Source organism: Xyrauchen texanus, chromosome 11, assembly GCF_025860055.1.
Source record: "Xyrauchen texanus isolate HMW12.3.18 chromosome 11, RBS_HiC_50CHRs, whole genome shotgun sequence".
Classification (NCBI taxonomy): domain Eukaryota; kingdom Metazoa; phylum Chordata; class Actinopteri; order Cypriniformes; family Catostomidae; genus Xyrauchen; species Xyrauchen texanus.
Genome location: NC_068286.1, coordinates 4,326,506 through 4,351,373, shown reverse-complemented (window position 1 = coordinate 4,351,373; position 24,868 = coordinate 4,326,506). Strand labels below are relative to the sequence as shown.

General features: G+C 41.2%; 1 protein-coding gene across 1 annotated transcript in view; it reads right to left on the bottom strand.

Annotated features, from left to right (window-relative positions):
• Window positions 1-24,656, bottom strand: part of c3a.4 (complement C3a, tandem duplicate 4) — a 32,650-nt gene extending 7,994 nt beyond the window's left edge. Inside the window, exons 1-33 of the mRNA XM_052137233.1 lie at window positions 24,518-24,656; window positions 24,142-24,337; window positions 23,800-23,962; window positions 23,607-23,680; window positions 23,342-23,430; window positions 19,437-19,519; window positions 19,250-19,337; window positions 19,001-19,106; window positions 18,088-18,208; window positions 16,834-16,949; window positions 15,776-15,922; window positions 15,405-15,608; window positions 15,032-15,223; window positions 14,781-14,936; window positions 14,156-14,285; window positions 13,755-13,823; window positions 13,334-13,534; window positions 11,756-11,870; window positions 11,557-11,648; window positions 11,237-11,376; window positions 10,885-11,094; window positions 10,597-10,654; window positions 9,840-9,926; window positions 9,553-9,756; window positions 8,707-8,782; window positions 6,053-6,212; window positions 5,483-5,578; window positions 5,199-5,349; window positions 4,898-5,061; window positions 3,871-4,029; window positions 3,170-3,229; window positions 2,815-2,905; window positions 2,434-2,482 (exon numbers count right to left, since the gene is read on the bottom strand). Coding sequence (XP_051993193.1) covers window positions 2,434-2,482; window positions 2,815-2,905; window positions 3,170-3,229; window positions 3,871-4,029; window positions 4,898-5,061; window positions 5,199-5,349; window positions 5,483-5,578; window positions 6,053-6,212; window positions 8,707-8,782; window positions 9,553-9,756; window positions 9,840-9,926; window positions 10,597-10,654; window positions 10,885-11,094; window positions 11,237-11,376; window positions 11,557-11,648; window positions 11,756-11,870; window positions 13,334-13,534; window positions 13,755-13,823; window positions 14,156-14,285; window positions 14,781-14,936; window positions 15,032-15,223; window positions 15,405-15,608; window positions 15,776-15,922; window positions 16,834-16,949; window positions 18,088-18,208; window positions 19,001-19,106; window positions 19,250-19,337; window positions 19,437-19,519; window positions 23,342-23,430; window positions 23,607-23,680; window positions 23,800-23,962; window positions 24,142-24,337; window positions 24,518-24,591 — 4,121 coding nt within the window. The 5' untranslated portion in view covers window positions 24,592-24,656. The remainder of the gene's footprint in view (window positions 1-2,433; window positions 2,483-2,814; window positions 2,906-3,169; window positions 3,230-3,870; window positions 4,030-4,897; window positions 5,062-5,198; window positions 5,350-5,482; window positions 5,579-6,052; window positions 6,213-8,706; window positions 8,783-9,552; window positions 9,757-9,839; window positions 9,927-10,596; window positions 10,655-10,884; window positions 11,095-11,236; window positions 11,377-11,556; window positions 11,649-11,755; window positions 11,871-13,333; window positions 13,535-13,754; window positions 13,824-14,155; window positions 14,286-14,780; window positions 14,937-15,031; window positions 15,224-15,404; window positions 15,609-15,775; window positions 15,923-16,833; window positions 16,950-18,087; window positions 18,209-19,000; window positions 19,107-19,249; window positions 19,338-19,436; window positions 19,520-23,341; window positions 23,431-23,606; window positions 23,681-23,799; window positions 23,963-24,141; window positions 24,338-24,517) is intronic.
• Between the last annotated feature and the right edge of the window lie 212 nt (window positions 24,657-24,868).

Sequence of the window (24,868 nt, the reverse complement as noted above, 5' to 3'; positions counted from 1 at the left end):
AGCCGAGGAAGGCTCGGGAGGTTCAGGAGGCTGAGCCGAGGAAGACTCAGGAGGAGGAGCCATGGAAAGCTCTGGAGGCTCAGGGGGCGGAGCAGAGGGAGGCTCAGGGGGTGGAACTGAAGGAGGTTCTAGAGGCTCAGGAGGCGGAGCTGAGGGAGACTCTGGAGGCAGAGCTGAGGGAGACCCAGGAGGCGGAGCCGAGGGAGACCCAGGGGGCGGAGCCGAGGGAGGCGGAACTATGGAAAGCCCTGGGGGCTCAGGAGGCGGAGCCGTGAGAGGCTCAGGAGATGGAGCCGAGGGAGATGGCGCTGTAGGCGGCTCTAGAGGTGGAGGCCTGGAAGGCTCTGGAGGCAGAGCCGAGGGAGGGGGCACTGTAGGATGCTCTAGAGGCAGAGCCGTAGGAGGCTCTGGAGTCTCTGGGAGAAGAGCCGTAGGAGGCTCGGGAGGTGGAGCCGTGAAAGGCTCGGGAGGTGGAGCCGTAGGAGGCTCGGGGGGCGGAGCCCTGGGCGGCTCGAGAGGCGGAGCCCTGGGTGGCTCGAGAGGCGGAGCCCCGGAAGGCTCGAGAAACTTGAGAGGTGGAGCCCTCTTAGGCTCGGGAAACGGAGCCCTGGAAGGCTCGGGAGGAGGAGCCCTGGAAGACTCGAGTGACTCGAGGGGCGCTGGCACTTGGACGGTCGAGGCCACTGGCGCTGGCTCAGGGATGGTCGAGGCCACTGGCGCTGGCTCAGGGACGGTCGAGGCCACTGGCGCTGGCTCAGGGACGGTCGAGGCCACTGGCGCTGGCTCAGGGACGGTCGAGGCCACTGGCGCTGGCTCAGGGACGGTCGAGGCCACTGGCGCTGGCTCAGGGACGGTCGAGGCCACTGGCGCTGGCTCAGGGACGGTCGAGGCCACTGGCGCTGGCTCAGGGACGGTCGAGGCCACTGGCGCTGGCTCAGGGACGGTCGAGGCTACAGGCACTGGCTCACTGACGTTTGAGGCTATAGGCACTGGCTCACTGACGTTTGAGGCTAAAGGCACTGGCTCACTGACGTTTGAGGCTACAGGCATTGGCTGGTTGACCGTGGTATGCGCGAGCTTGGGTTCACTGGACGCTGAGGGCAGAGCCATGGGGGGTTCTGGAGACGGAGCTGCGGTAGACGGAGGCTGGAGAGCAGAGACCCTTCCCTTTCTCCTCTTCCTCCGGGCGGATGAGGCTGACAATGCTGGAGTGCTGTTTGTGGTCGGCGTGGCTTCAGGCTCGCTGGCCGTGGCTGGTTTGGGCTCAGGCTCGCTGACCGTGGCAGGCGTGGGCTCAGGCTCGCTGACCGTGGCAGGCGTGGGCTCAGGCTCGCTGACCGTGGCAGGCGTGAGCTCTGAAGCTGCACCCGGGATTGAGAGAGGTGGTTGCTCTGTCGCGAAAGTCTCCACAATGAGCTCCACATACTCTTGCCAGGTGTAGTCTCCGATCTCCGGCAAATCGTAACATCGGTGTTTAGGTACACCGATCCTATAAACGACCTTCAGGAGGTTGTCATCCTAACCAGTACCGCCGTCCACGCAGGAGAAAAAGTGGGAGAACTCACGAATATTTAGGTCCATCCGTGTTAGTTCCACGAAGAACGCCGCTGGATCCATTTTTGCGGTCGATCGTTCTGTAATGATGGTGTGGAAAGGCAGGAGAAGGCAGACGGGAGGTTTGGATCCAAACGCGTTTATTGAACAAGCAAAGGAAAAGAATACAAATGAACAAACACAGGAACAAATGAAAAGTCCGCGATGGGAAAATCAAACTGAAACACAAAATAACATCCAGGGGTAAACGGGTTTGATAAAACATCCACGACGGGCAAACATCAAGGAACAGGGCAGACATAGGTACGAACATGAAACGCTACAACGAACGACAAAGGAAAAGGAAAACAACAGGGTTTAAATACACAGACACAATGAAGACTAAACGAGACACAGGTGAGAACAATGATGAGTGCAGGCCGGGATTGTGGGAATTGTAGTTCTTTAGACAAAGACAAGTGAAACACGGAGCGGACAACAAGGAAAACGTGACATGGAACGGGATAAGTGACATGTGAAACAGAAAACACGGGGCAGACAACACGGGAACGTAACAATATGTGTGTGTGTATTTTGGGAGAACTATTAGATATGTTAGATAAACTATTATGTAACATTATAAATGAACCTAGCTTAAAAGTAGCTAGTTTTCAACCCATCCAATGTCACATTTTTTGCATCCTATTCATAGAAAGTGCCACAAGTATTTCTTGCCACAGCCTACCATTTCAGTTCAAGTCAATTTAATAATAAACGTAAAAGAATTGCACATTCATAGGAATATTCACTTTACAGAATTAATCAAAACTGAAGTTTGAACTTTGATTTAATGTTGATTAGAACAGAAACGTTGAAATGAAAAGTCACTTGTTTGCCCACCTGGTATTGATTGTGAGTTTATAACTCTCACTTGCTCCGTTATATGTAACTAAAAAGAAAGAGAAAGAGAAAACAAGTCTCAAAAAACGTTCAAGAACATGCCCTAGTCGTATATCACCCCAAAATCCAAAGAAGAAATAAAAAGTTCAACTTTGCATGAAAATTGTTTGCATTGTGACATTAATTTGATGAAAATAATTATATTTTACACCCTTATTCTGATTCCCATACTGCAAAAACTCATTACTGATGATATCTTAGTTAGCAATTAAAGAATCGGTTTATTACAGTATTTTTCTTACTGCGATCTAATGAGAATCGCTATTGAGAATAGGGGAATTACAAATAGACTAATTATGAATTTGGAAAACAAGACCTAACCTCGACCCTCTTTTTCAAATGTCAAATCCAGATCGAAGTTCTTGCAAACGGTATTGCTCACTTTTGATTTTGCATAGTACTCCGTCACAATCTGCAGAGGAAAAAGCAACAAAAGAGTTTTCTGAATGTAGATTCATTGAACAATTGGTGATAATCGTTGCCAGTCTGAGTAAGCTGAATCTCTAGGACAGCTCATCATGTGAACTACTGAGGTCAATCACGAAGTTCTGGGTGGTTTTTGCAGGTCCAATTCAAAAGAGCCCACCATAATAACTATATACGTATATGAGAAGAACTATATATGAGTACTTCTGAGCAGCTTGAACAGGACAAAGCAGTTTCATTATTCACTCACCGTGACAGAGGCCTCTCCAGAACCTTTAGCAATGATGTTGATCTCCCTGCTGGTTGGGATCTGTTGATTAACATGTTCAAATTGATAATAAATTAATAAATATGGTAAAATTAATACATTTACATTTTCTTACAAAATACATTCATCTTGATAAAATATCTCAGATTGAATATGAATTAGTATTACTAATTAGTATCAAAAATAATAATAATAACAATCATTGAGGGGCCTGCGAGTATTGACGCTGACTACCGCCCCCGGAGTCACAAGTTTGAATCCATGGCGTACTGAGTGATTCCAGCCAGGTCTCCTAAGCAACCAAATTGGCCCAGTTGCCCAGTTGGTAGAGTCACATGGGGTAATTTGTGGTGATTAGTGGTTCTCGCTCTCAATGGGGCGTGTGGTGAGTTGTGTGTGGATCGCGGAAAGTAGCATGAGCCTCCACATGCTGTGAGTCTCCGCGGTGTCATGCACAACGAGTCACGTGATCAGATGAGCAGATTGACGGTCTCAGAAGCGGAGGCAACTGAGACTCGTCCTCCGCCACCCGGATTGAGTAACCGCGTCACCACGAGGACCTACTACTGTATAAAAAATAATAACTATCATTTAGCCATATAATCAGCCATTCTTACAGCCAGAAATAAAGACTTATTCTTACTTCTGTAGTTTTCTGTTTCTCAACATAAACACATACACACCTTCTCTGTTTGTGAGAGATGAGCGTTGTCTTTGTCGAACCTCCACACAATGGGCCGCTGGTTGCCTGACACCTGGATTGTCACCTCCATGTCTAACAGCTTTACCTCTTTCACTTGAATCCTGTATTCAGCTACGGCCTGGAACACCATGATGGTGGCCTGTGACACAAGAATGAGAAGACAAGTGTGAACTGGACTAGCTGCTTTTTAGAGTCATTTTAAGTGTTACGGTCTGTTCTTAAATGTCTCAGACATTATTTATTTAATATATGGAAAGACATGACGGGCATGTGTTTCCGTGTTCCTACTGGTAAATATAAATAAATAATAAAATAACTTATAAAGACCAAAATTATAACTCCACCTGGAGCTTTAAATATTCAAATAACCCTAAACTATTCAAACTCCAACTGTCAAAAATTCAAATGTAAACAAACCTGACCAAAACTATTCAAACTCCTACTGTCAAAAATTCAAATGTAAACAAACCTGACCAAAACTATTCAAACTCCAACTGTCAAAAATTTTAATGTAAACAAACCTGACCAAAACTATTCAAACTCCAACTGTTAAAAATTCAAATGTTAACAAACCTGACCAAAATTATTCTTCTCCAACTGTCAAAAATTCAAATGTTAACAAACCTGACCAAAATTATTCAATCTCCAACTGTCAAAAATTCAAACGTAAACAAACCTGTCCAAAACTATTCAAACTCCGACTGTCAAAAATTCTAATGTAAACAAACCTGTCCAAAACTATTCAAACTCCAACTGTCAAAAATTCAAATGTTAACAAACCTGACCAAAACTATTAAAAATCCAACTGTCAAAAATTTAAATGTAAAAAAACTTGTCCAAAACTATTCAAACTCCAACTGTCAAAAAAAAAATCTAATATATTGTAATGTCAATAAAATATTAAACCTTCAAACTTTTGAAACTATTTTAACCTTTCAGAAAAGCCTTTGTTTAAACCACCATCAAAGTTTGCCTTGACATGTCTAGTTTCAGGACCTACGGTGTACCTGTGTCGTCCCGTATCCTCCACTGGACTGCCTCTGGTTGTTGAGCCAGTTTACAATTGGAGCTGCTCTCTGAAAGTCTTTGGCCTTTACAAGAGCCAGGAGCGCATAAGCCGAAGCCTCCAGAGTAAAATAAATGCCTCCAGCGACAGGCCAGTGACTGCCATCTATATGAGATTAAATACAAAGACACAAACCCACATTCTACAGGACGTTTAAGATTTTAAAGCACATTTGCCCAATAATTTTTGGTGAACCGAATGAAATGTATTGCTCACATTAGAGAAAAATAAGTATTATTTACCTGCAGAGGCTTTTGTTAACAGGGCTTGTTTGTCAAGTGCATTTTCAAGAGCTAGAGCATAAGATGTCATTGCAACTGCATATGGATTATTCAGATGATTCAATCGAGATCTTAGGTACACGGTGGCTTTATATATGCTATTAGCATAACTCTAAGGAGAACAGAGGAATAAGAGAGAGAACAGTGAAAATCAGTTAATTAAATACATAGATTGAGAGGTTTGATTATTTGTTTTTTAACTCAATAAAGCTAGAGACACATTTATCTTTTTGTAGTTTTCTCACAGAAATGCTGCTGGCACAAATTGTTCTCCCCTCCTGCAGAGCAATAAGAACGAATGCCGTCATCGAGGCTTCTGTATCTTGTCCACGAACGTTCCCCTGTGATGGCATAATGGTATCATAGTTAAAGTACTGTAAAGACTTTAAAAAGGAAGAAGAATTGGATGAGAAAATAACTATATATGTTCATTTTACAGTGTAAAAATATGTGCAAAAATGCTTGGCTAAGTGCTACTTTTATATACCCGAAATACTGATGTTTTTGTTGTAGTATAATGATTATTTAGCTGTAATTTTGTCAAAAGGAGGGCAGGGCAAGCAGTGGCGGTTTTAGCCCCCACTCCAACTAACTAATTTGTCCAGGGGTGGCACTGGATGCTTGCCAGGAGTGGCATGGACACCCCCCTTGGTAGTTCACCAGGGCACCATACAAGCTAGAACCGCCACTGATGGCAAGTTTCTATATTTAGCACCTTTCATACACAGTGGTAATTCAGTGCTTTACAAAGACAGATAATATAAAGAAAGAAAAATGAAAACACAAAAGTCCATTTTAAAACCATTTAAACTCACAATCATCTCTCCATGAATTACAGGAGCATCTTCTCTGAAAACTCCATCAGGTAACTGTTTGTTAAGTATGAGCCACTTGAGGGCACTGCAGATTATGTCCTTGTTAATGTTGATGACATCATTAGCCATGGCGAATACTTTAGCAACATATGCTGTCAACCTTTAGAAGAAAGCAGAACAGTCATGGTCATAGTGAGTAGGGCTGGGTAAAATAACAACAACAACAAAATCTAGATTAATCGCAATGTTCATTTCAATGATCCTGAATATTGAGTTGCTCATAACGTCTATCGACCAGCCAATCGCAAGACAACCACTGGTTACAACCATTCAAAAGGAGAGTAAAGAAAAAACTATGCAAAAACAAGAATATATAGGGATTCATTTTAATTTTCTTATTGAGGTACCCGTGCTGTTTGTCTGACTGACTGCAAGGTGGCTTATGTGTGTACACGTGTGATCTTGGTTGTCCACGTTGCTGATTGGTCTACGCACAATGATGACGCAAATTTCGTCATCAGTACAGACTGTGGCCCAGATTTGGCCTGCTCTGAATGGGATTTGAACCGGTTTCTCTGGCATGGGAGGCAGGCGTGCTAATGAGGAGGCTAAAGGCTACAGCCTCTAGCGCCAGTCGCTAGTGCACCTCTTGAGGCCAGGGGAGTGAGGTTTACACATACTGCATAGCTATCATGTACCAGCTGGCTCCCGTTACACTCACCCCCCTAAACCTCACTCCCATCCCTGGTTATGGTACCACTTTAACTGGTCCTGCTCGACCTGCTCCAAACGGGACTCGAACTGGTATCTCCGGCATGGGAGGCTGGCACGCTAATGAGGAGGCTAAAGGCTACAGCCCCTAGCATCAGTCGCTAGTGTGCCTCTTGAGGCCATAGCACGTACCAGCTGGCTCCCGTTACACAGACAGTCCCCATGTGTGCGCATCGTTGAGCTGGTTCTTATTCGTTAGCAGTCAAAGTAGTATACTTGAAAGGCAACAGGCGCGAATGAGCCGAAAAGTGGAAAAATTATGTTTACCCGGGCCTTCAAGGCTTTTAAGAGTGCTCACAGTACGGCATTGCCGCAGAAGATGGAGAATGTGTATATTGATTTGTTTCTCAACCACACCTATCATATCACTATTGAAGACATGGATTTAACCAACAGAGTTGTCTGGAGGACTTTTATATGCCCTTTTAAGTGGATTTTGGAGCTTAAAAATTTGGCACCCATTCACTTACATTATATGGACCAACAGAGCTGAAATATTCTTCAAAAAATCTTCATTTGTGCTCTGCAGAAGATAAAAAGTCACACATCTGGGATGGCATGAGGGTGAGTAAATGTTGGGTGAACTAATTCTTTAAACACAGCCTTTTGCGATAAGCTATTGCATATCTTAAAGTGGCTTTGAATAAAATGCTCAAGTCATATGGACTACTTTAATGGCGCCTTTATGGTTCTTTCATGTCATTTTTGGAGCTTGATAGTAACGAACATGACTAACACACAGTATTGGATTTGGATCGTGCTCGGACCAATGCACAATCCATCTAAAGACGTCTGTATCGGAGCCAATACCAATCCAGGTATCGGATCAATGCATCCCTAATTATGAGTATTATACAGTGTAGACCAGAACTTTATGTAGTTTTGTTAAATGTTGCATTTCTTACTTCTTTACATTTTTGAATGAATACATGATACTGCAGTAAAATACCTCAATGCGTTTCTTTGTACTGTCGTTTTTTAAGCGTTCGATTGCTTGCAGTTTGATAATTGTACATATTTTACTCTTTACTCGTCTTGAATAATTACTTGAGATTACATAATGTTTACTCAAATAAGTCATTATTTTTTTGAGCTATTAAAATCGGTATTGAGAATCATCAAATTGCTTTAAATGTACATTATAACTGAAATATTCCCCAAATTAATCTGGATCGAATAAAATCAAATGGGGAAATCTGTATCAAATACTCACTAGCACTAATGGTGCGTTCAGACCAGAGGCGTTGAGAGCGTAATATCGGCCGGATTTGGCCGGCGCGTCTTGGCCATTATGGGTGTCAGAGGAAAGTGCAGCCAACATTATGTTAATGAGCTTTGACGCGGTTCGGCGGCAACCTATTGGAGTATAGAAGTGCTCCGCTCTAGCAAAGTCTAGAGAGCACAACTGTGTAAACTTTGGTTCCCACCAAACAATAGTTCCGCAGACAAAATGGAGGAGAAACTGATTATTGCCGTGGTGGGTTTTCCCATAATAAACACTGATTTGACCCATTGCACTAAACAACCAGGACCACAGTTATTATTACAAATGTATTTTATTTGGTTTATTTTTGTAACAAACAACCATAATTTTAATTACTTTCTACCATCAATCGATTTCATGAGGATATTCGCTACTTGTGATAGGTCGACAAAAAGATACCGGTCAACATGTCTGGATGTTTTGCAGCCCTTTAAAATATAGTGTATTCTGAACGAATGTTGCTGCCTATTTCAATTACGTCAGCGCGTCCACAAATCTTCCATAGCGTTGTTGGCAGGGCAGCCGGAGTGAATGTTGATGCTCTCGCCTCCTCTGGTCTGAACGCACGGTAAAAGAGTGGTATGAAAAGCAACAGAACTATGTAGAAAATATTAGTTACCAGGTACTGCTTGGATGATTGATCCATGCGGCATAGGACCCGTCAGCTTTACGATATGCCAGCTGTTGATTGTAACCTGTTTGACAAAAAATACAATTAAGTGAACAGACTCTATGGGCTCAATATTTGTGCCTGCGCTTGGCGCAACAACAGCGGGCTGCTTATCCAGTTTTCACGAGAGAGCTAATTCTAAGCGCAACATAGACATGGCCACTGATTTTGGCCGAAACGTACTCTGGGCAAGTACGTGAACGCAGATGCGTTTTCCGATTTTCACACATCGTTGCCTTATGAAATGTGTCAGACCGCCAATCATAACCCAATGCAAGTATGCATTGCATTCTTAGCGTTGCCACAAGGGGCGCTATAGTGAGATTCGTTTTTGTCCGTTTCTACGGTGAGTTTTATCTTTCAAGTCAAACGCTTTCTAGGTGGATCAACCATTCGAAGAGAATATTGCTGAGCAAGAAGTATATTTATAGCAACTTCCCTGAATAATAACACATCCAGTTTAATGGCACAGACTTTTGAAGGTAACTCTATCGCCCCCTTGAGTATTGAGGTTTATTCCTGCCACAGTAACACAAGAACACATTAAGCATTTTAAGCTGGGCTGAGCTCCTGTGTGGTGGACAAGCGATTGCATCTGCGTTCACATCCTTGCGTAGAGTATGTTTCGGCCTTAGATGCTGCGCTCTTAAAAAAATGGCTTATATAATTTAGTTTAATACCCAATCAAACTGAATGGGCAAATGCCTCCTTAGATTTTTGAGACAAGTACAATTTGAATGTTACTTGAATATATATTTTTTAACTGTCTCTCCAAGATTGTGTTTTGTTATGTACCTCTTGCTATATAGGTTATAGCTCTCTGTCTCAACCCAGCTGCCACTGTGTGCCACTGATTGGTTTTGTCCAGGTAATGTGTTGCAATGACGGGCATCGTTAAGCCAATCATGTTCTGCTCTCCACAACCACCAGGCTGAATAACCAGAGAGCCCATGGCTGCACCACTAATAGCTTTCTCAATTGTTATACTGATTTGCTCTCCTGCACACAAAGAGATTACACACTGGTAACACAGGCGTACTATGATGTTACAAATATATGGGAGCAGATGTCAGGAGAATCACCTGTTGCGGATATATATGTGCTCTCTGGTGTGTTGGGTGCCTGATCACTTAGTATGAGGCTCTTGATCACCTCCACATGTTGACCACCTGTTCCAGAGAGACAACAGCTGTACATTCATGATTCACTTACAACAATAGAAGACCACTGAACTTTGTGTATCCATGACAGGAATTTGATCAAGTGTTGCTCGATGATTGTGGTCATTATTTAGTGTCCTTCTATATTTTAGCAGCTTCATAGTAGTCACCATTTGCCTAGATTTTGCAGAAATGTACTATTGACATTTTCTCAACCAACATCTTGAGGTATCACCCTGGGATGATTTTTAAACAGTATTAAAGGAGTTCCCATCTATGTAGCTGCTTTTCTTTATTATTCGGTCCAAGTTTAACCCTGTGAGTCCCACTGTTGTAATATTAACTCTACTAAAATAAACCTGCACATGTTTGTTTCTCTCTAAGACCACATTTACACAATTAATAGGTCCAATTGTTCAGCCTTGCAATGCATTTACATTTATGCATTTACCAGACGCTTTTATCAAAGTGACTTACAGTGCACTTATTACAGGGACAATCCCCCCGGAGCAACCTGATAAGTCTAGATCATGCAGAAATGAAGGTACTGTTGAACGCTTTGATCATATTCGATTTTGAGCTTGCTATGTCAATGCTGTCATTATGCAACACTGGGTGAAAGGGGTAGCAAAATGTTTGTACCTTTTTGTGCATAAGTGTGTTGGTGGAAGTATCTTACCTTTTTTAGAAGGGGTTAATTGCACATTTTCCCCAAGTTTAGTCAAAATGCCTTCAGCCTACCAGGAAGAGAAACATAAAGAACAAATGAAAGCCAAGAGCGAGGACATAATACTAAGAGAATACATACTCCTTGTTTTCAGAACAAATAGCCAGTTAAAAGTGTTGCCATAGTAGAATAAGGACATAACCTTGCTAAAAAAGAGGGGTTTACATATGCTGGTTAATGATCCCCGGTTATGAACTTCTGTGTGTTTGTCATTTGATCAAGATGGTTTGTTGGTCTCACCACCACCAGGAGGTTTTTCTTCACTCCGTCGCTCGCACGTCCTGAGGCAGATGCCTTGACCTCTATGGTGTGCCTTCCCAAAGCAACTGGGACGATGACAAAAGGAACCAAATAGGATGATTTTGCTTCTACCGTCACTACAGTTTGGTATCTCCCTTTTCTGCTGGCCAGACTGCAGACGTCCTTGGTTGCTTTCATTTCTACACGTACCTATTAAAATAAATTCAAATCCCATTTTAGTCCAATTTCCAGTTATAAAAAGGTTGATAAATATGTGACTTTTATGGAAAGGAAGGCTGTTAATGATAACATTGAGGTGCAATCGAACAAAGTTAGCCTTTGTAAATCGTACCTTTAATCTGTTATTGTACAAGTTGTGAATAATAGCCTTGATTTCAATTTGCTCGTTGCGTACAGCTGAGTAAGGTATCTTTAGGTCAATAAAGAATTCCTTCACCACTCTCATCTCATGGACATCAGCAACACAGATACCTGTGTAGAGAGAAAAACAAGTGAAACAGCTGCTTCTTCTTGAATAAGGCAGCAAATAAAGTGCATGCCTAGAACATTGCAATGATTGCAGCATGCTCAGTTTTTGTCATTTATTTATTCAGAATACTAAAATGGCTGAAATGGCTTCTGGTCTTCTGTGTTTATAGCAACAGTCAGTACCATGAGTCTTGGACAAGCTGATGGCCGTGATTTCCCAGGTAGTGATGGAGTCTTTCAGCTGCAGTCTGTTTCTAGGAAGGGATGTTGTTTGACTAAAAGAAAAATAATCTTTTACTAAAACAGGAGCATCTCTGGCTATTGGAAACTGCATTTCATGTTTTCACTGAGCGTTGTCATTCGGAAACTGCAAGTCACTCACCAGTTGATGTTAATTGACGGACAGTTGGGCAACATCACTTCCTCCCACAGCCAACTTTCAGGGAAGAGTGTACGTGACACGATGTCATCAGAGTTCATAAACTCCTCGTTTTCACCTGTGGATCAAAGACTGGGGCGTTTACGGCACAAAACAGAGATCTTACTCTGTGCAAGGTATATATTTGCCCAACTTTATTCCAAGTGTCCCTTCCTTAACCTGTTGATACGCACCACCTTTTTGAGCAAAAACCATGAAAATGAAATACCTGAACTTAAATGGTTGTATTTACGGGACCCTTTGGAGTATGGACACAGTTGTAGCATCTTTTGAAAGAAGACACTTTGGGCTTTATTTCTCAAGTTTCAGAATTCATATATGTTGTTACTTTTTAAAGTTGGAGAAGCTGAAGTTTATAGTAATGGAAATATTTTGTGCTGAACATGTTTTATAATCTAAAAAAACAATAATAAAAGTGCCAAGACAACCCAGAAATACAATGTCCTCAAAGCCACAAGTCTAAAGAAGTTATGTTTCCAATTTGAAAATGATCTAATAAAAAATGAGGTTCCTGATGCTTTTTTCTCTGTAAAATCAATGGGCGGAGTAAAGAGTAAAATTAAGGCTTAGCCTCTCAAAGACAACACTAAATCTGACTGCACTGCTCGGCTATTATGAATAAAAAAATGCCCCATTTTTAAAAATAGACTTTGGAGACGGGCTCATTTTGTTTATGAGACTCTAATATAGAAGATCATATACAGTTTTACAACATGAATGCTGCTCAGATTGCAGTTTGTTGACGAACGACAACGAAGGGTAAATCTTCCAGGCGAGATCTCATGTAAACAATGGAGAATATATCAATATTTCTCAGATTTATCACTTTTATGGACAAAAAGTGCTATTGGATGTTTTTCAATGAATGCTTGTCATGGACGATTGACCCAAGTGTGTTGAATTGGATTCATCTGGCGATCGTGTTTTCATAAAAACATATGAAGTCCAGTTTTGATATTGCATGTTTCATTTGTACTCCTGCACAAATAACTCAATTGCTGTTTCTGGAGGATTGCTATCGTAAAACATAGGTCGGATATCAATGTTGATCCCTTAGATCTTTGAAAAGATGTAGAATTTGTTAACATTAATTACATTTATAGACGGTAAATTATATATTAAATGTAAACAGAGTGACGTCACCACCGAGTGCGAACGATTGCGTATCAACAGTTTAAGATCCACCTCACAAAGTTACTGACCAATATTGTCAAACACCTCAGTCTGGCATATCATCTGACACGCTTTTCTAACATACTTTTCTAAAGTAAATCCAAGGAAGTTCTCTTTGCTTCGAACAAACAATAGAGCAAAACGTTGGTGTCTTGAGACACGTTTTAAGTTATTTTTAACATGACACAGCATCTAAAAAACACTCCTGCACAAAATGAGATGTGATGCAATGGTCAAAAATATTGCACTTCATTCCAGCCCATTAAGCCAAATACCCATATGATTGTTACCCCTTTATGAGCACACTACACCAGTATCAAAATTCACAAATATCGAGAATGCCCTTACTGCGAGCTAAAGACTGTTCTGCCTCATTAGCTGACTCTTCCTGGTGTTTGGTCATCTCGCCGCAGCAGTGCAGGAAAGCACGTGTGCATTCCTCTCCATCCATAATGAATCCTGCTCGATATTCACAGGTGTACGTCAAATCGACCATATTCTTCATTCCATCCATACAACAGTCCTTCTGAAGGCCAGAGTATTTCTTCACTATGGAAAGAGACAGAGAGGACTGATTAAAAATGATTGTCCGATTTGTCATTTTGTGAGCTATAGATTTACAAATAAATTGAGGCCATTCCCATACTTAAAATATACAACGTTAGTGTCCAAATGCTTTTTAGAGTTACTGTATGTGTGTTCAACAAGCTCTGAAAGACTGAAAAACCAATACAGTTATTAGTATTATTGTTGCAAACTGCCTTCTTACCTAGAGACTCCCAGAGATGTGTTATAGTTTCTCGACGTTTTCTACGAGATGGAGAGGGACAAACTGGATCTAGAACAGAGCATTAACATATCACTAGAGTTACTGAGGTTCACTAAAGATTCATTCATCTACAGGTTAGTCAAGTGGTGCTTTGATGGCTGTAGCTTTTGCTTTTAATGAGTTGAATTAAGACACCATATTCTACCATGAGACTTTACCACACTGGCTGTCCAAGAGGTTGCCTTTCATTCCATTTAAAGCATCAGCGCTAAAGTTAAAGCTAAAACAAAACCAAGATAAACTGATGGATGACTAGTCATCCTGCACCATCCCTATTTATGAGAGTGAAGTCTGTACATCAGGGGATCATTTTAAACATATCAAATAATTCATGCAATTACTTGTTCTGATGCTGGTTCCTCCAGCAGTGCTGGACTCAAACAGCAGACCGGCATCACTGAAAACCTGCATACTGTCTTTTCCACTTCCAGCCGTGCAGCCAGTGTCTTGTTTCTCAACAACATCCCAGATCTGACAAAGAGAAAAATCAATACTGTTGTAAGAAAACCAACGGACTATTAATCCATCTGTTTATCCTTGTCCAGGATTTTGGAACCTCTAGTCTGGACTACTGCAATGCTCTTTGGGCTGGCCTTCCTGCATGCACAACCAAACTGAATTGCTGAATTGCCAGTCGCCTACAACTTGCTCACTGGGGTTATTAATACAATTATCATTTAATTATTTTTAAACACCATATTTAAAAATCGTATTATATCTAAATTACACAATGATGATTAATCGACTTTATAGACATTACAGTTTTATCGTCTGTTAATGCTGATCTTCTGTAAAGCTGCTTTGAAACGATGTGTGTTGTGAAAGGCGCTATACAAATAAAATTGACTTGACTTCTGTTGTATACAAAATAAAAGCTGCTAACTGAATACATGTATGTAAATGTAAGAAATGATGCCTCTTTTCAGTTATAATGGAAAGATAATTTTTCTATTCTGATCTGCAAACCTTTGATTGAGTGAGTCTGTTCTTGTTGTTGAGGACATAAACACCTTTATCCACAGCCACCAGCCCGACCTTTGCCCCAGGGTTTCCTGTTACTTTTAGACTAAACTCTTCACCTGGTTCATAGGCACGTGCTGCATCCTGAACTTCCAGTTTAAGCTGGGAGATAAGACGACACAGTAGATCAGACAACACAGCGATTTGTAAGTAAACCAACACAGATGTGTGGTATTGTATGAGCAGGCCGGACACACCGTTCCCATGCACGTGTCCTTCACATCAACCCAGACTGAGTCAGACACCACCTCAGATGAGCCCACATGGTAATAAGCCACAAAGCGGAAGGAAGGCACCATGTCTTTGGTCACAGTGAGAGATAGAGTCACTAAAGATTGTCCTCTTCTCCTAAATCTGTCAGCATTCACAACCTGCCCTTTACTTAGGATCTGAAAATATAAGACAGAGACAGGAGTAAATAAAACGTTAATGCATTTATAACACTCATTTATTCATAGGATTAATGCAATGCAAAACTATACAAATGATGACAGAATTTTTATACAAATTATGACAGAACATTTCCTTTAATAACGTGTCTTCAGGAAACATGATTTGACTGTCACTCACCATGTAGGTGAAATCCTGGTTTTGGACTCCAGGGCTTTTTCCAAGGTTCAGGTTGACTTTGATTTGATCACCAATCTCAAGCTCTGCAGCATCAATGCCAATATGAAGGTAGTTGTTGGAGCCACCTTTGGGCTTGTAGGCTTGAGCGGTCATCTTCTTCACTGCCTGCTGTTCAGAGCTTAATTGTGGGTCTTTGGTCTTTACCTGGAAATACAGATTGATATGCACAAACATCCATTAACTAACAGCTTGTCTAGCAAAAGTCCATTTATCTGGTTTTGACTCAAGCTCAGATTTTATTTGAATCCTCTCTCACTAGTTCACCAGTAAAACTGACTGAGCGTCAGTGCAGTTGAGATGGCAGATCTTACAGTGATCTCCAGTGTAGCAGATCCTCCCTGAGAATTGATGGTAGCCTTTGCAATGCCATTGGCTTTAGTCCAACCTCTGACCCCTCCAGGCATGACCTCCACTTCCACATTTTCAGCAGGTGTCTGGTCGGGATTTGTCACATAAACCTTGTAGCAAAACCCAGAGCCCACACCAAAAAATAAAAAATAAAAATAAAATAAAATTACCCAAAGCGATTTATAATGCATTCAAGATATAAATTTCTTATCAGTACATGTGTTCCCTAGGAATCAGACCCAGGACCTTGGTGTTGCTATTGTCAAATGTTATTATGGTTTTGGGAACTTAAAGGTATAGTTCAACCAAAAATGTTAATCCTCTCATCATTTACTCACCCTAATTCCATCCCAGATGTGTATGACTTTCGTTCTTATGCTGAATACAAACATAGATTTTAGAAGAATATCTAAACTATGTTGGTCTTCACACTGCAGTCAATGGTTGCCAACATTTTGAAGCTCCAAACATCACATAAATCAATACAAAAGTAAACTATAATAAAAGTAATCCATAAGACTTCAGTGGTTAAATCAGTATTGTCGCCTTTCACATTCTTCTTCCTGTGTTTTTTGGTGGTTCACATGTTTCTTGCATATTGCCCCCTACTGGGCCAGGAGAAGAATGTCTAGAAAAAATGTTGTCTTAAATATTCATCTGTGTCTCACCCACACCTATCATATCTCTTCTGAAAATATGGATTAAAACACTGGAGTTGTATGGATTAATTTATGATGCCTTAATCTGATTTTTGAACTTCAACATTTTGGCACTCATTCACTTGCATTGTATTGACCTAAAAATCATAATTTGAGTAAATGATGAGAGGATTAACATTTTTGGGTAGATAAAAGAAGCAAAATAAAATCTAGCAGCATCAAAACATCATCTAATGTAAAGTGTGCTTTATGAAATCAGCAGTTTGTAGAGGATTCAACATTGTTTTTATAATCTGGTTTACAGGTGATTAGCATCCACTATTACCCTCTCAAGTTTTTCATTTTTATTCAATGTTTTATACCGAGATATCAAAGGGCATTCCAGGTTTGAAGTATTGTGGTGTTCTTTTGAAGTGGATGGTGTACGGTGATGTCACAATTTCAATGCCTCTTCTCTGAGCCTCCACCATTTCACTGCCTGAAACAAACATGTGAATACTATAAAAATAGATAACACATTTACATAGTTAATGATAAACACACTATATAGCTTCAAATTCATAATTTACTGCATACGAATGGAAGGAAAATATCAAATATTGGAACTAGTTTTGCCTCACGACCCAGATTCTACATTGGACATCAAGTGGCAGCCCAACACTATATCATAGTTGTTAATTGAGCAAAAGTTCTTCCATTTTCACCCCAATTTGCCATGCCCACTTCCCAATGTTCTCTAAGTCCTCGTGGTGGCATAGTGCCTCAATCCGGGTGGTGGAGGACGAATCTCTTCTGAGTTGCCTCCATGTCTGAAACCGTCAATTCACGCATCTTATCATGTGGCTTGTTGAGCACGTTACCGCGGAGACGTATTGCGTATGGAGGCTTCGCACTATTCTCCATGGCATCCACACACAATTCACCACACGCTCCACCGAACCACATTTTTTGCGACCATGAGGAGGTTAACCCAGCGTGACTTTACCCATCCTAGCAACCAGGTCAATTGGTTGCTTAGGAAGCCTGACTGGAGTCACTCATCACACCCTGGATTAGAACTTGCAATTCCAGGTTTGGTAGTCAGCGTCTTAACTCGATGAGCTACCCAGACCCCCTACATTAAAGTATTAAATACCAAGTGACAGATGAATTTGTGCCAAAATACTGAGTTTCAATGGAAACACGACTAATGTCATCGACAACAAAAGATATGGGAAGCGTTTTTATATTGCGATTATATGGTTAGTTGCATTTCATTTAGCATTGTTTTTCCCTGCTGTCCATCTCCCTATCAAAACAGAGCCGCAGTTTAGAAGTGTAACTGGTCCTGCTCGACCCGCTCTGAGCGGGATTCGAACCGGCATCATACCGCATAGCTATCTCATACCAGGTGGGTAGGAACGGGCTACACTTATTCCGTTACATTTACTTCAGAGTACATTTTTGGAGAAAATGTCAACTGTCATTGAAGCCAATTACTGATTAGGCAGCAAGGCAGTTGCTTAAGTTTTTGGATTATTTTTTGGCTACTCTACCCACCTCTGCCAGCTGGCTCCTGTTACACAAGCACAGAATTAGAGTAAAGGGCAAATGTAATGTGTGTGTGTGGTGCTTACCAGTCTCGGTTAACACACTGACAGCGATGTACAGTGATTGGCCAACAAGCTGCTTTATGTCTGGGAAGGTTTCCAGGATGTGTTGTCTCTTCAGCTCCGCTCTTGCAGTGCCATCCCGAATCTGACAGTACACGCACAACCAACAGTCTGGGTCTATACTAACTACATACAGTTGTGCTCAAAGTTTGCATACCCTGGCAGAAATTGTGACATTTTGCGTGGGGGGGTTGAGCTCTAAAGGCATGGGGAATCTTGTGAAAATTGATGGCAAGATGAATGCAGCATGTTATCAGAAAATACCAGCAGACAATTTGCATTCTTCTGCACGAAAGCTGCGCATGGGACGCTCTTGGACTTTCCTGCACAGCAATACAGCCTAAGCACGAGGCCAAGTTGACCCTCCAGTGGTCACAGCAGAAAAAGGTGAAGGTTCTGGAGTGGCCATCACAGTCCCCTGACCTTAATATCATCCAGCCACTCTGGGGAGATCTCAAACGTGCGGTTCATGTACAGTAAGACGACCTGGAGGCATTTTGCCAAGACGAATGGGCAGTTATACCACCTGCAAGAATTTGGGGCCTCATAGACAACTATTACGAAAGACCGCACGCTGTCATTGATGCTAAAGGGGGCCATACACAGTATTAAGAACTAAGGGTGTGCAAACTTTTCAACAGGGGTTATTTCATGTTTTGTTTTATGATTGTGCAATTCTGTTATAACCTGCAGTTGAATATGAATCCCATAAGAAATACAAGAAATGTGTTTCGCCCGCTCACTAATTTTTTCTTTAAAAAAGGTACAAAAATTACCAATTATCCAAGGGTACGCAAACTTTTGAGCATAACCGTATACTAAACACATCTCAAATGCATATAAACAAATGGCAAAAAACTGTGTTTGCATGTAGTACCTGTACTCTCTGTAAGGAACCTGGTATACTTAATTTCCCTTTATCTTCAGTCAGCACACCAAATACAACAAATCCATGACCTTTGACCTTCTCCCCAAACAAATATCTGCAGGGAAAAAGCACACAAGAACATAAACGCAATAATAAAAGCACAGAATAAATGTAGTGACATCTAAATTAATGTTGATTTAAGAAACACATCACGCATTCAGTCATAATTGTTCGTGATAAAATAGTATTATACTCTACTTGGCCTCGATATCAACCGATAGACTGTTATCATTGATGTAGAAAAAGGATTTTTGTGGTCTCAAGGACACCTCAAAGCTGGGCAGGACTGGAAGAGGAAAAAAAAGAACCTGTGTTCATGTCACTGGATAGATAATATCATGAGTGCATTATCATATAATGTTCAAAAACGCTCTCAGACACTTACCGTATTCTTTGACCTCAAACTCACTGGAGAAGTTCTTCTGTGGACTGTTCTGATGCCACGCCACGACTCTCCACATCCCTGGACTAATGAACCAATAGGGTCAAAAGTCATTTATTTGTCATTTCACAATCTTATTTAAAAACAACAGGCACTTTTTTGTAAAAAAAAACTAAATTGGTGTTTTACCGGTGCCCCCCCTTAATGGCGCCCATTTGTGTTGTATATATTGCATATATGGTGGCAATCCGAATCTCAGTTGCCTCCGAGTCTGGGACCGTCAATCCGTGCATCTTATCACGTGGCTTGTTGAGTGCGTTACCGCAGAGACCTAGTGCGTGTGGAGACTTCATGCTATTCTCTGCGGTATCCACGCACAACTCAGCACACGCCCCACCGAGAGCGAGAACCAGTAATCGTGTAGTAATAATTCAGTATTATATACAATTTTATATGTCAGTGTGTGAACTTTTTTGTGTTTGCACACCCTGTTCATTCACAAACAGTGTTTCAGTAAAAATATAGCGGGGCAAATTATGGTTTATACAAATGCGTATTGTTGTATATTGGTGCAACTAAATACAGGTGAAACTCGAAAAATTAGAATATCGTGCAAAAGTTCATTAATTTCAGTAATTCAACTTAAAAGGTGAAACTAATATATTATATAGACTCATTACAAGCAAAGTAAGATATTTCAAGCCTTTATTTGATATAATTTTGATGATTATGGCTTACAGCTTATGAAAACCCCAAATTCAGAATCTCAGAAAATTAGAATATTACAAGAAATCAATAAAAAAGGATTTTAAATACAGAAATGTCGGCCCTCTGAAAAGTATAATCATGCATATGTACTCAGTACTTGTTTTGGGCCCCTTTTGCATTAATTACTGCCTCAATGCGGCGTGGCATGGATGCTATCAGCCTGTGGCACTGCTGAGGTGTTATGGAAGACCAAGATGCTTCAATAGCGGTCTTCAGCTCTTCTGCATTGTTTGGTCTCATGTCTCTCATCTTTCTCTTGGCAATGCCCCATAGATTCTCTATGGGGTTCAGGTCAGGCGAGTTTGCTGGCCAATCAAGCACAGTAATACCATGGTCATTGAACCAGGTTTTGGTACTTTTGGCAGTGTGGGCAGGTGCCAAGTCCTGCTGGAAAATGAAGTCAGCATCTCCATAAAGCTTGTCTGCTGAAGGAAGCATGAAGTGATCTAAAATGTCCCGGAAGACGGCTGCGTTGACTCTGGACTTAATAAAGCACAGTGGACCAACACCAGCCGATGACATGGCTCCCCAAACCAACACAGACTGTGGAAACTTCACACTGGACTTCAAGCATCTTGGATTGTGTGCCTCTCCATTCTTCCTCCAGACTCTGGGACCTTGGTTTCCAAATGAGATGCAAAATTTGCTCTCATCAGAAAAGAGGACTTTGGACCACTGAGCAACAGACCAGTTCTTTTTTCTTTAGCCCAGGTAAGACGTTTGACATTTGAAGCCCATGTCCAGGACCCGTCTGTGTGTGGTGGCTCTTGATGCAGTAACTCCAGCCTCAGTCCACTCCTTGTGAAGCTCCCCACACATTTGAATGGCCTTTTCCTGACAATCCTCTCCAGGCTCACGGTCATCCCTGCTGCTTCTGCACCCTTTTCTTCCACACTTTTCCCTTCCACTTAACTTTCTATTAATGTGCTTTGATACAGCACTTTGAGAACATCCAACTTCTTTTGCAATTACCTTTTGAGGCTTTCCCTCCTTGTGGAGGGTGTCAATGATGGTTTTCTGCACAACTGTCAGGTCAGCAGTCTTCCCCATGATTGTGAATTCAACTGAACCAGACTGAGAGACCATTTAAAGGCTCAGGAACCCTTTGCAGGTGTTTAGCTGATTAGAGTGTGACACTTTGAGCCTACAATACTGAACCTTTTCACAATATTCTAATTTTCTGAGATTCTGAATTTGGGGTTTTCATAAGCTGTAAGCCATAATCATCAAAATTATATCAAATAAAGGCTTGAAATATCTTACTTTGCTTGTAATGAGTCTATATAATATATTAGTTTCACCTTTTAAGTTGAATTACTGAAATTAATGAACTTTTGCATGATATTCTAATTTTTCGAGTGTCACCTGTAAAACCGATTACATTTAATTGTTCCTTGTGTTCATATAGCGAAAAACTGCAGTAAACATGCATTCATTATTTTTTACTAGACTTATATTTCCTGCATTGTATTGGTGGTTCCTCTGATTTAAAAAAAAAAATAAAATAAAAAAGTTATTTCAGAGCAAATACTATAAAAACACGATAAATATTGAGTATCATCAATATAAGCTGAAATATATTGATATATAATAAAGTAATAATAAAAAAAAAAAAAAACATTTTTAAATAGCTTAAAATTATAATATTTCAGTACATTTATATATTATTAAATAGATTTCTGAGATTTTGTTATTTAAAAATGTATTAAAATCTATATAAAAAATTATTTACTTGTCTTCTCAACATGTTGTAAAATGGTCCCAATAAACTCTTACTGGGTGTCACATTTTTATGTACTTTTCAGTTTTTTTGAACAAGGGGTAAATTATATGATAACCGGTTTGCACACAAAATTGCACAAAAAAAGTGATGTGTCACCAATTTGTACCGTGCTGTTCATATAAAGTGCAAATAAACTCAATCTGCATTATTACATTTTTATTTTGTTACCCTAAAATACAAATGTAACGGGTAAGGTTGGGCAAGGAGGTGGCAGGATCTGGCAGAACAGTCAACTTAGACTTTAATGACAGAAACTTAAAACAAATAAAACACATCGACACAAACACAGTGCGTCTCTCTCTCTTGAGTTGACTCAGCGCCGGCTGTGTATTCTCATGGCCTGGCTACGCCCTCCTCCTCGTCACAACAAAGTATTGGAATAGACACCACACACGCACGCACGCACGCACACACACACACACGCACGCGCGCACACACACACATTCACACACATTCAAACACACATATACGCACACAAACACATTCAAATACACACACACACACACACACTCTCACACACACACATACGCATTCTCTCACACACAAACACATTCACACACACTCACATACACATGCGCACACACATTCTCACACACACAAACACACGCACACACACACACACTCACATGCACACACACACACACACATGTAGTGTTTCCATGTTTTATGGGGACTTTCCATAGACATAATGGTTTTTATACTGTACAAACTTTATATTCTATCCCCTAAACCTAACCCTACCCCTAAACCTAACCCTCACAGAAAACATTCTGCATTTTTACATTTTCAAAAAACATAATTTAGTATGATTTATAAGCTGTTTTCCTCATGGGGACCGACAAAATGTCCCCACAAGGTCAAAAATTTCGGGTTTTACTATCCTTATGGGGACATTTGGTCCCCACAAAGTGATAAATACACGCTCACACACACTCACACACACACGATCTCACACCCACACACACCGTCACACACACACATGCACACAAACACATTCAAATACACACACACACACAAACACATTCACACACACACATTCACACACACACACACACACACTCACACACTCACATACACACACACACACACACAAACATATTCACATATTCACACACACATGCACACACACACTCACACACACACACAATCACACACACACACACGCTCACACACCTGCACACACACAGACACTCACATTCAAACACACACGCACACATACACACACACTCACACATGCACACACACACACACACACTCACCCACACATACACACACACACGCACACACATACATGAACACACACATGAACACACACTCATGAACACACACCCTCACTCACTCACACACACACACTCACCTGGCTGGATCAGTGAGGGTGAATGTTCCTGAGGTCATTCCTCCTTTGGGATACACAGATTTAGTCTGAAGACTGATGCCGTCAGGTGTCTGTTAACATCACAGATTTTTATTCAGATTTCATCACTACTGTCAGTCGGATACTGTATATATAAATACAAATGTAAATGCTCATGCACACAAAAACTATTTCTACTAGGATGACAGAGACTTTTGGGTCCCGCTGCAATACATAATCATACAAACAGTCAAGAGCACACACTTACCAAGATCTCCACTCTGACTCCACTTTCCAGAGGCTGTGTCATGCCCGGACTCAGTGAGAACACCCTGTAATAAACTGGAGCAGAAGACATGTGCAGTACGTGTTCCTTTGCATTAGATCTCAGGAGACAAACCTGCTTTGATCGTTCAATAAAAAGAATATTTTTGAAAATATTGGCTTTATAAGTTACGCACCCATGCTGTCTGGAGTGTATATGGTCTTATCAGTCTGTAAAAATATGTGTCCGGATTGGAAGGTCAACATGACCTGTTTCTCCAGCAGCTTCTGTGGAAACTGGGCTTGAAGGTACGCATACTGCTGCAGTCCCTTCTCAAAAGAATACGCATCACCAGGCACCTACAGAGAGAGAAGGGGGACACAATACTGCTCAATGAGAAATGACATGCTAACACATAAAATCCTAGCCTGGATATTAGAACTATTGGAAGCTAATTAAACATTATTTGAAGAGATCCCGTGCATTCCCTTCACTCTGTTTCCCACATCAAATAATCTCATACATGTAGAGCGCTTACCTCGATCTCCACCAGCTCCTGGAAGTTCTTGGCAGCGGTCAGAGTGACCGATGTGCTCGTCAGTTCAGGCCTGTTATCTTGAGAGCTTCTCACCGAGATTTTAACATTGAGATTTGCTCCATTATAGTCCTGCGCCTCCACAAACACTTTCTCAGAAGCTCCCACCCTCAGCAGATTGGGAGCCGAGAGAATGTAACTTTAACAACAGATCAAAGATGAATTTAAGAAGCGCGAAGAGAAGGATATAGAAGAATGTGTCCTATTCTTATTACCTGGGATAAGGAACAAATCCTAAAATAGCACAGTTCCAAATATATATATATATATATATATGTGTGTTTTTATTGAATGTGTATGTGTGTGTTGTTATACTCACAGGGGTTGACAGAGTGCCAGAAGAGGAAAGGAAACGATTACAGCAGCCAGCCACACTGAACCCACCCGCATCATGCCTGTCTCGTCCTCACTGTCTCTTAACTATCAGAATGAAATTCACAATGTATTTATCGTGGTTTGAGTCCCTCCCTCAAAGCATCCTCCTCATCATCATCTTCATTATAGCTGTCCGTTATTGGGTAAGATGGGTGGAGGAAGCTGGGCCATGATTCAGCAGTGCACACTTAAATGTGTGGCTCTGTGCAATTAAACTTGTGAAATCTAGTTATAGTCGGACCTCCTCTCTCAATGTCCCTGCAGTATTATGCATTGAATATATCAAATTAATTAA